General features: G+C 47.4%; 1 protein-coding gene across 1 annotated transcript; it reads left to right on the top strand.

Annotated features, from left to right (window-relative positions):
- The first annotated feature begins 781 nt into the window (after window positions 1-781).
- On the top strand, window positions 782-2,838 carry LOC142768533 (uncharacterized). Its single transcript, XM_075870533.1, has 2 exons — window positions 782-1,760; window positions 2,304-2,838. The coding sequence occupies exon 1, from the start codon at window positions 1,096-1,098 to the stop codon at window positions 1,678-1,680; it is 585 nt and encodes a 194-aa protein (XP_075726648.1). The 5' UTR covers window positions 782-1,095; the 3' UTR covers window positions 1,681-1,760; window positions 2,304-2,838.
- Window positions 2,839-11,457: the final 8,619 nt, after the last annotated feature.

Below are 11,457 nucleotides of genomic sequence, written 5' to 3'. Positions count from 1 at the left end.
CGTTCCATTTACCTTCGTCGTCTATTCACGTCACGTAACACCAAATTTGGCATATGTGAAGCTAGCGAAACGGCTGCGACCGCGCTATGAACGTAGCATGTCGTCATGTTTTACATAACATGCATATCCAGATTATCATGTTTGGACGTGTCGCTTACCTTCGTCGACCATGCACGTCACGTATTAGGAAATTTGGTACCTGTGAAGCTAGCGAAAAGACCGCGAGCACATCATGAGCGTGGCACGCAGTCATGTTCTTACATGACACGCATGTGACGATTTCCACGTGAGGGCCTGTAAATTATGTTCGCCATGCAGTCACGTCGTAATATACTAGTTTTACGATATTACATGTGAACGAAACGACCGCATGAATAACAAAACCATGACATGTAAACCTCAACATTCATGACAAACATGTCATGATTTTTATGCTATGACTATAGTCAGTTATGCCCATCATACAGTCATGTTATGCCATACTAAATGTGGTATATATCCCGTTATCCAAACGGCAAGAAGAGCTAAAAGTCGTAGGCAGCTGAATAGATAGATAGACAGATAGGGTCAAACTCGCCGAAGTTCACTAAGAAATGCTTCGCATTAAGATATGAAAGATCCTGGTTTATAAACACCCCTCGGAAATTACATCACAGTCCTTAAGCGCGTGGATGTACGGCTGCTTGTATTTTTTTTATCAGAATGACGCCCCTTACAGCTAAATCCATTATCAGACACGTGACCAGCGGCCGAGTAAGCACGTGCAGTAAAGTCCTTGTGGCGAGGCATTGCATTGCAATCCGCCGCCAACGCTCGAACGAAGCGGAGCCTGTCGCCGCACTCCTGAAGAAAAAAAGTATGTTCAAACGCCCCATCGGTCGGAAAGCTTTTTAACTTCAGGCTCGACATCTGACTAGCGGGAGGTGAACGCAAGCTTCTTCACTTCACCCTTCCAGGTCGCATCTTCGCCGCGCGTAGGAGATACGACCGACGCTTCCGTCACAACAGCAAGTACACCGAGGGTTCCCTCTAGCCATAGCCAACACTCCACGCAACATTCAGCTTCCATAGGCGCCTTCAGGGTCACTGGCAGCCATGGCGTACGTGGAAGTGCTGTGCTCACACTTTTCGAGAGTGCCGCAACACGAACTGCGGTGCTTGGACAACGACGGCTTCACCGACCTTCCAAAGCTCGCCGACAAGTCTGTACCAGAAGCAGTCAGCGCGGTTCGCGCCCATCTGGAATCCATAGCCGCTATGCGCGACCGTCTGGACTGCGCGGCTCACTTATTCACCTGCATGGCCGGCCTGGGCGTCATAGGGTCCTGGGTTCTCTATCGCGCTGACCGTAGGGAGGACCCCACTGATATCGTCGGCGACATCCTGAAAAAAATGCGGCAGAGACGCGTCCACGGCGTGTTCGCCAAAGCGACGGAAAACGTCTGTTGCACCTGCCTGCTCGTTCCCGAAGAAGAGAGAGGCAGGGACTTCAGGCCTTACTTGTTCGTCGACTGGTACACAAAGCCCTGCGTAGCCATACACGAGACTCCCGACATACATTCGCCGTTACTCGAAACCGTCCTCCGACAGACGCTGGGAAATCCGCCACGAAGCTACCGTTGCGGCGTTTATCGAGACCTGAGGTCGCTGTATGCTGGCGTCCTCCAATTGTTTCCGTAATGCAGCTGCCCACTCTCTCCCATGCCGTCCATGGGCAACGCGGTGAACTGTCCCTCCTTTTCGGCCACCGACTTTATACCGTAAGTCATTTTTGCGGGCTATTCTCTATGTATGGCGTAGTTGCTCTGTCGAGAGAATTTAAGCCCGTAATCCGTGTAGCCAACGTCACGAACAGGTCTGCTTTCGCGAATAGTAATTGAGTAGATGTGGCTGAACACGCTCATTTTAATTATACCGTTATTGATGTAGCGTTTCTTGGACAATCCTGAATTTAGCGTATACTTATCAAGCACGAAAAATTATGTGATGCGGTTTCCTTGATTTATACACTTCCGCTTAATTGTACGTAACGCTCAAAACAAAATGCTCATTGAACAGTCATTGCTAAATATCTCTGCTGAACGTGGTTCCGCGGTCATTAACGTCGGGACACACAGCGATGCTTGCAAGCCCGACAGTCTTTTTCTGCGCCCTTGAATTTAACACTGCTAATTTCCGTAACGTCGATTACCAGTAGCGATTTGCTTGGATTCATAACTGCCGTAGCCGGTTTAATGCGTTATCCACCGTGAATAACTATTTCATTTCTGAAACAATTCTTCATTGGTTGTCTCTCTTCCCAGCATCTAGATGATGTCATTTGACGGACCAAAATTTTTCATGAACTGTGCAGTTTGCCGAAACCACTTGACGACTTCCAAATAACCACGCATCCCCATTGGACACTGCAGCAACGAAAATCTTGATAAGTACCACACCTGTTAATGCTGTAGTGACAGCTGTGTTGAACAGTATTTTACTCAATGTTTCATTTTTAACCTAAATTTCCACTTTTAGTTTCATGCATTAAATTTCTTGCTGCGCTCCTCTTCGAGAGCCCGTTTTGTGTGTCGGCGAGCACCGCCTGGAAGAGGGCATTATCCTAAGCCTACCGTTCCCCATCAGTTGTCACCTGCGTAGTAGGACATCTTAATCTTAGCTGATTGACGAGGCCTCGACAGAATGGCTTAATGCTGTCTATGTACATGTTCCTTCATAACTGTGACGTAGGCGATGAGAAAGGGACTTCGCACTTCGTGTCTAATGAAACATGTCGGGTCTTATGCAAGCCGACACATCCTGGTATCGACAAGTCGAATAAAGGAACTTTTATATGCACCCATGCTTTTTGGTATATTTGCTTCGCACCTGTGTCTCTTGTGGCCAACCAAATTCAAGCATTGTTGATATTTTTACTCTTCTACATACGCCATCAACCCCCCCCCCCCCGAGCATGCGTGTCATTCCTCAAGTTTCACGACGCTTCGCACTTTCCTAGCTCGGGTGACAGCGCAAGGTCTACGAAGTTGCATCTGTTCTAGCAGGACAGCCGAAACATCACTTGCCGGAAACAGTGGGCCTTGCAAACAGTGGAACACCACGAATTATTTTCTTTTGAAATAAATAAACTTTCTTAGTGCGCAGAGCGTTTCAGAAAGAAGTCACATGGGACAAAGCGCACACTTGCAACCACTTTATTGCACAGATAGCGGCCGTGTATATGAAGCCAAGAGGGCGATAAGAACCACAAAAACGAAAAAATGATGGCGCATGTGCCAGAACATCCTAATATACGAATCTCGAAGATACGTTTTAACTGACAAGATACTTGTACTAATTGTCCGAATCGGGCACTTACACACTCGGTTACTGCCTTGCGAATCAAAAACGCTTCATTTCCCGTGCCCTATTGTCAATCTTGCCATCACTTCGCATTCATCAAGCATCAGGGTGCACTAACAATGGGCACAGTCACAGGCGCTATCCAGGTGGCTGCTCACTGATCTGCGCTTGAGATCCGCGTACTCCTTAAGGAGATAGATAGTTCAGACATGCAGCGCCCCATCTGACCGATGTAGTATCGGCCACATGATAAAGCAAATCGACATACAACACCTACATTACATTCTACGAATATTTTTGCAAGCTTCTTATAATACCCTATTCCTGAAGATCCTTCGTTTTTCATAAGTTTGTATAGAAACCCTGGATGGTTTTTGCTGTGAAAACAACCTTCACCCTAGTTTTTTTGTTCAAAGAATTCTTTTTAGGCAGTGTGAACGTTTGTGCATATAAAGTATGACAGAAACTTTCGAGTTTGGTTGTTCCTGAATTGTGTGCTTCATAATCTTTCCCTGCTTTATTTAATTCAGAAGTGACTCTTCTGTGCCTGAGAGCAATTGACAAGGAAAGCCTGCTTTCTTACGTGTATATGGCTGCCGAAGCTGCTCTCAACCTGGTGATGACAGGACCTTGACACCGATGCCATCTCGCGTGCTTTCGCAATTCCTCGCTCAACAAGCTTGGAATGCGCTCAACTAAAATGTATCAGGGCTTTCTGGTTCTGGCAGAAACATAACCTCTAGATCTAAAAACCTAAGTTTGTTATTCTTGGGGAACTCCGCCGTCAGCATGCAGATTAGTTATGTTATCAGAAATGATGCTCAACTCTCATCGGTGTCCTGCCGTGTGTCACACTGTTTCGCACTATAGATGACTAAGAAATCATTAGCATAGAGGAATACCTTAACAGTATTTGTCTCAGCAAGCCTCGCTGTATGCGTTTGTCATAACGAGCTAATAAAATACTACTGAGTACTGGAGCTAAACATGATCCAATGCGCATGCCCTGTATTTGAGTGTATCATTTGCTGTTTCTTGTGATGAACGTCGACAGCGAATAAAAGTTCAGAAGTTCAAGAAAGCTGTCTACGTTAGTTCCACAATGTCTACAAAAAATTCTTCCCACCACTGCGTTGGATGCAGACTTCGCCTCCTCGCACAAAATGTCCTGAGGTAGGCAATAAAATAAGTCTTCAACGTCTACCGAAAACGCACAAGCACTTTGAGGGCACTCATTCCCTAGAAAGTTTAAAACGTCCTGAGGATTTTTTACGAGGAACGTATCTTCAATGGTCAAGGCATTTGCAGATGTCGTCCGACAAGTTTCTGCCTAGAGTCATAATTCGAAACAGACATAACTCCTTGTGGGTTTGGCCGTGAAGGAGACAGAGAGGCTGGCCCTTTCGCATGTCCTCCCGGACAGGGCCAACCTAATGAGCCCCCCGCTTGGTTAATACAGCCTCTCACCTTCTCGTTTTGCTTTTGCCGGAGTTACTTTCCGCAGTTCTCTGAAGTTCCCTTATCAAGCCGCTGCCACCTTTTCTTCGTACAGTGGTTCGGGAACCAGGGCGAATCCTCCTTCCTCGTCAGACTGGAGCAAACTGATGTCCGCTTTTTTTAGGAGGAGACACGACATGCCGAATTCCTGAAGTTTCTTCTCTCGCGGGTTCCTTGGGCAGACGCTTGACTCCTTGTTGGATGCAGCTCTCCGTTTCATCAGCCACAGTTCTTCAAAAGGCTTGTCCGGCGAGACTGACCAACTCAGTTTTATCAAGCCTCGGGTGGACTCAGCTCTTAGGACCGAGTTCCAGAAGGCCATCTTTGGGTATCCTCTCACTGCCAAGGAGGACAACCTTCTACCCCGAAGCGGGTGCTTTCCGTTTTTCTCCTTGGTAGCCTTATCCCCGCGGAACGCCAATGGAACTCGGCGGTTTGTGAGGAATTGCACAGATCCTACAGGAACAGTTTCTTGGCTTTGTCCATTGGTCTCACGCATGCGCACTGACGGGTCAAGGAAGCCTCCGCTCGCTTTAGCAGCAATCGATTTCAGCGCGAAACCCTAGAATCAAAGAGGTTACCGCAGTCACTGATGTGTCTGGTAGTAGCCTTCGCGTACACTGCGGTGCTAGAGTGTACTAGAACTTTTGAGTGGCGCGACCGAAACGCTTTCCCCTTGCTTTCTCCATCCCCAACTTGTGGCGAAAGTAGCGGCGGCGCTGCCATCGCCCAATCTTCCCACTTGGTTTACTCGGCTGGCTCGGCGGCATGGCCGGCATCTCGTTTTTAGTCGCGAAATGACGAAGAAGTAGCGTCTAAACCATTGTTACGCGCTAGGTTGCACAACTGGATATCCGCGTGTGCAACAAAGTCGGAAGTTATTACTTTTCAAGGCCCCGAAAGACCAAAAACGACGACTTCTTTGGCAACGGAACCTCCATCGGCTTGACAAGCCGCTTGACGCCGATTGTGCTGTGTGCGAGTTACATTTCAAACCGAATTTCATTGTTAGAGACTACGTACACGTTATCAATGGTGTTCAAGTGCGAATTCCTAGGGGAACGCCGACACTTGCCCCTGATGCAGTCCCGACGATCTTGCCCAACCTGCCTGCATATTTGACGCTCAAAACTCCGGCTCCGCGGACCCAAACAAAGCGGCGTCATTAGTGTGTGCCGGCTGAGAATGACAACAGAAAACGGCGACGCATCAGCACTGCTGCACAGCTCCTTGTGGATACCAACGGTGCAACTTCAAAAGATGGCGACGAAGCTGACAAGGCAAGCTCAAGTCCCTCGTCTGACGCGGTTGTCACTCTCGGTGACCTTCGTGGTCTTGCCCTACCATCAAAGTCATGGGCGCTGCACGAGTTTCCTGGATTTGCCGGCGTGTCGTACGTAGCGTGCTCACTGAATCCTAGCACTCGTGAACTTTGCATTCAACGAGACGTATACTTCACCTGTGCAGACAATGGAATCGTGCAATGTGAAGCATTCGTTCAAGAGAAACTATTCTACAAGTCCAGTTTAGTAAGTGTTCGAGAAGCCTCAGATGCTCTGCAGCTTGTTGCAAGCGTCCCACTCTGTTGTGGAGCAGCAGAAACTTCATTTTTGCCACCATCGGACCTTACCCACGGTCTACACGCGCAAATGAAGTCAAGATGAGAAAACTTCTACAGTGTAAAAAGCGCACAGAAGCACCTAAAACTGAGTAGGCTATAAATTGCTACAGTGGCGTAAAAAGGATGTCATTTTTCGTGCATATTTTCTTACACTCTTAATTTTTTGACGGTACACCAAGAAGAAAAACAATTTTTCCTAGAAGAGGCTTGTAAGCGAGAGAACGTGCAAATAATGACGCGAAATCTCAAAATAAATTATTGATCTTGAATCTTTTTGTATTAAATCTGTGATGGTAAATTTAGCAGCATTAGGGATCTCGGTGCATAATTCATCGATCTAAGCCAATTCATTGTTGCACTTCAGTGTCCCTTCAGATAATCTATCGACCATAACATCTTTTTTTTAAAATGCATTTTGGAAAGACAACCTTAAATCTGTCGTTCTGTTTGCTTTGCTTTATGTTATCTTTTGTATCCTGGCTCTATATTTTACGTTCTTTACAATTTCCCTAATTGCAAATGTATTGTTTTATAAATATGTAAACCTTGCATTTTATGTTATCAATTATGATTAACATTAGTTACGACTCTGCTTTGCAGTGTTCCGTTTTTTAAACTCTCAAAATCTTCCACTACTATGTTTCACCTAAGACATTCTTTTGCAGTATTACGTATTTGCATTTCTGTGGGTCCTACAACAATGAATCTATTTCCATATTTCAGAACCAAAGGGAGGTTTGGAAAAACTCTGATGTTCTTCAAATAATATCAATAAAGCCTACTTTTTTGTCGTGTGTGCACGCAGCCACAAGCAATGAGCCTTTTATTTGAGTCCAGCTTTGGTGTTTTACGTGGAATGAACCAAGAGTTCTTCGTTTTGTGTGCACCATATTCCTTTTTTTTTGGGGGGGGCGCTTCCGGTGTGCACCGGCCAGCTGGTTTCTCGTCTAAAATGTGTACACTTTAAAAATTAAAAAAAAACGCGCTCGTTATATTGTACAATGTGCTATGCTGCTTCGGGCTCTAGTGCGGTCAGCAGCAACTTCAATAACAATAATGTCAAATAACCTTTATTTGCGCGAAAAAGGGGAGGTATGTGAATAAGAAAACAAAATTGCCCACAGCTTCCCTCGGGGGAACACTGAGGAGGATGCGGAGCATATAATTGGTTAACGGGGTGTTAATTGGGCGTGGCATACTGCTTGGCGCGCCACGCCGCTACCTCGGCGCGCTTGCGCTCGCGGGCAGCATCGGGATCGGCCTCTCGTCGCCGACGCTTGCACTCGGCTTCCTGTTTTCGAAAGTCCGGGTCCTCTTGTCGACGCTTACGTTTTCAAAGCGGCCGAATCCGGTGCTGCTGCTCGACGCTGACGTCTCTCAGCGGCTTCACGTTCTCTAAGTTGAGAATCTTCCGCTCGACGCCGACGTTTACGTTCGGCGTCGCGAGCTCTTCTCCGCGCTGCCTTGTCTTCTTTGGCCGGCGCTGGTCGAAGGGACGTCGATCATTGCGACCTCGGACGTCGACGCGCCGTACAAACCAACCGACGAGCGGCAAGTGAGCGAGCGAGCACCGACCTTGACTATATATACAGCGCGACGGCTCATGCACTGTCAGCTGTCGAATGTTCGAGAAGGGGGAGAAGCGCAACGGCGCATGCGCGCGCGTCAGCTGCCGATGTTCTCGAAGCGCGACGGCGCATGCGCGCGCGTCAGCTGCCGATGTTCTCGAAGCGTGACGGCGCATGCGCGCTACATTATACAGCTAGCGAATGTTCGTGAAGAGGAGAAGCGCACGCGGTGTGTAGAGGAGGAAGGGTGCACAGATGGTGGAGGAGTGAAGCGCGCGCGGTGTGTAGAGGAGGAAGGGATGCACAGATGGTCGAAGAAGGAGGAGGAAGCTTGCGGACGGCGCCGCACTACAAGCCTCGAGTATTAGATGCTCCGCATCTAAAAGAGGGAGATCATCTTCACACTAGGCGCGAGAGAGAGGTACCAACACGTACGCGGAACGCCTGCCAGCCATCCGCCCGGATAGATTGGTCGACGCCAGCGCCACCGCATCATTCCACGCCGAAACGGCCGCTCCCAGGCAGCTGCTCGCGCCACTCAAAAGCTTCTAGTTCACTCTAGCGGTGCGCTGCTTGCGTTGACTGCGCTTCGCACTCAGCTCGGAGGCCACGCAGAAAGGAACGCGTGGTTCAGATCTGCTCCGCCAGGTGCCGCAACGGTCCCGACAGATCGCAATCTTTCAATGAACTTCGTCCGGTACATTTCATCTTCATTTATCAGCGCACTGTTGGTACATGGCCACGTGGTGCGCCACATTCCGATCGAAGTATTCGCCTCGCTCGCAGCCGTTAGTATCACCGCCAAGAGTGTTGCCGAAAACTTCGTGTACTTCACTGGAATACCCTTCTCTCAGCAAGAAGCGGTCCAAAAGTACGTCCTGCGCCGCACACTCGGCGTTGGTGACGTGATATTAGAGAATCCAGGGACCAATCGCCCTCTCGGACATAAATACAGGTATGAATCGCGCTAACGCACTCCAGACGCACCTTTATGTCCCACATTACAGCGATACTCGTGCAAATTGTGGAGATGGCGTCCGGAACGAACATTTCGGTGATATTCAAGATGGAAAGAGAACTGCCACCGTCCTAGCAGTACAGTTAATTCGCTTGGACGCTGGATATAGCGTTGAGAAGAGCGTGTCCAAATGTACCGCAGCCATCAGAAATAACGGAAAAGTACGTAGAAGAAAGGTTGGACTTCTGAGTAGGATTAGAATTAGGATGTTGTAGGTAGCCGGCGGAGCTAGCCTTCAAAAATTTGCAGGTAATCTCCCTATCCTATTCTTTGCTGATTGTAATGTCCTTTTGATCGTTTGTTTTTTTAACTAAGCAAGGGCAGGATTTGAAACGGTCGCGCGTAGTTCGACGTAAGCCGAACTGTTGAACCAGACGTAAATATTATCTATTTCGCAGCGAAATTTGTTATGAGATCATAACTCGGGTCACGCTCGGCGCCGTAGTTGTCCGCCACCGCCGGCGTCCACGCAACTTCGCACGAAATAAAAATAATTAATACCAAGGACACAATGGGGCTCGAACCCCAGTGCGCTGCGTGCCAGCCCAATATTCTACCTCTGAACCACGCCTGTACTTGGGACTTCTTCGCAAACTTGCCTTAGGCAGGCTTGATGTCGGGAAAGGGATCGCCTTAATACAACTTATAAAACGTTCTAAAACAGCGAAAGAACAAGCAGCCGTCGCACAGTGCGAATAGCGTAACGAGTGGGTCGTCCAATGCTCCAATTCATTACAACAGCTTGTTCTTGTTCGCGTATTAACTGTGACGCATACCCACTTCAGGCATAATTTCTCATCGTCGTCAGCCACTGCATCAACAATTGGCACAAAATTCCTTGCCAGTGTTTAGCAGATACCACAATTCTCAGAAGAACAACAAACGATAGCATAGCGTGTGCCAGCCTGCTACACTACTACTAAGTGGTTCTTAAGAGAGAAATGAAGAGAAAAGTGAGCCCCGTAACTGTCTGCTTCAGCGAGCGACACCTCAACAGTAGCTCACAAGGGATGGGGGTGAAGAGGGATTAAAAGGGTAGGAGTAAAGGTGTAGAAAAGAGGAAGAGGCGTGAGGTGGTAAGCCAAAGAGAGCGACGGCAAATGGAGGGGATAGGAGAGATAGGAAAGATGGAAACACGGTCACAGGAGTCCGAGGACGGGGCACCCCTTGCGAGAGCTCTTGTCGGCGTTAGTAGATGGCGTAGAGCAAGTCCAGTTGGTCAAAGCAACACTGTCGTCGAAGGTCGCGAGGCACAACCGGTCGGCACGGAATCCAGCAAGCGAGTGCCACCCAAAAACTATCATTATTATTAATGCCGTAGTGGATACTCAGCAAGCAGTAACGGCTGCAAGTGTGCTTGCAGCCGTTGCTTAATGAGTGTTTAGAAAATGCTCTGAAAGGCCGCTCTTCTAGCTTTCGCTGTGAATTTGCTGCGCCTTCCGCGCAAGCCTGGCGTTTTTTTTTGTGTGTGTGTTTTTTACAAGATTCCTGCGTAGTCTCCCCACGGGAAGTAAATGCTCGACTGGATATGCTTTGAAGAGTGTCCCTCGTTGCACGTGCCAGTGGCGAAAAAAGGATGAACGTTACGAGAGTGGTTCCCGAGTCGTTTCAGTTGGTCCACGCCGTAAACAATCGAGTTAAATTATTCTTTGTTATCTACGCACTTATATACGTGGCACCCGAGATCGTCTATACACTAAGCCAACAATGCCTACACAAATTATCACGCGTAATAAACACCGTTTGTAAGAGTTTTCACGTGATATTTTACGAATAAGAATGCAAGAATAGAATAAACTGGAGCCAATTTTTTAATAGTATATCACGCACTCGTCCCGAACCGTTGGAGACACAGGCATACAAACGTCCCTGCTATGTGCCAAGATCTTCTAGGCGACCAAATCAAAATTACATAATTTATCAGAAGCCATTTCGAAAGACGTGAACAGGAACAGACAAAGCCTTTGTTTGTTTGTTTGTTTGCTGGTTTGTTTGTCTTTAGCCTAGAATCCATGCCACATACCCACTCTGGGGGATTGGCCAAGAAAATCTATAGTATCATATGGACGGTAACTGCACTATTGCTTACAAAAAAAAGATGTACAAGACGGAAGACATTATAAAAAAAAATCCAAACATTGAGAAATCAAAAACAAAAAACAAGAAAATAATTACTATTATATTAACGATAACTTGATTATTCAAGCCGACCAGGCAGCTGCGTTTGGCAAACACAATTAATTTGGGATGCACGTCTCATATTTATTCACATATTAGAAATTACGTCTCGACTTCTTTCTTTTTTTTCGAGAATTCGTAAAAGTGGGCATTATGTTGAAATACGTTTAGTGGCTTGAATGAAATTGCACACCGGTCGTATCGAATACACCTCTCTGGCAATGTCCCAAAAC

The sequence above is a fragment of the Rhipicephalus microplus genome, chromosome 8 (assembly GCF_043290135.1).
Source record: "Rhipicephalus microplus isolate Deutch F79 chromosome 8, USDA_Rmic, whole genome shotgun sequence".
Lineage (NCBI taxonomy): Eukaryota > Metazoa > Arthropoda > Arachnida > Ixodida > Ixodidae > Rhipicephalus > Rhipicephalus microplus.
This window is presented reverse-complemented; position numbering and strand designations above follow the sequence as displayed.

Excerpts from the sequence above, each read along its gene's own strand:
- LOC142768533 (XM_075870533.1), top strand. The coding sequence starts at position 1,096 with ATGGCGTACGTGGAAGTGCTGTGCTCACACTTTTCGAGAGTGCCGCAA.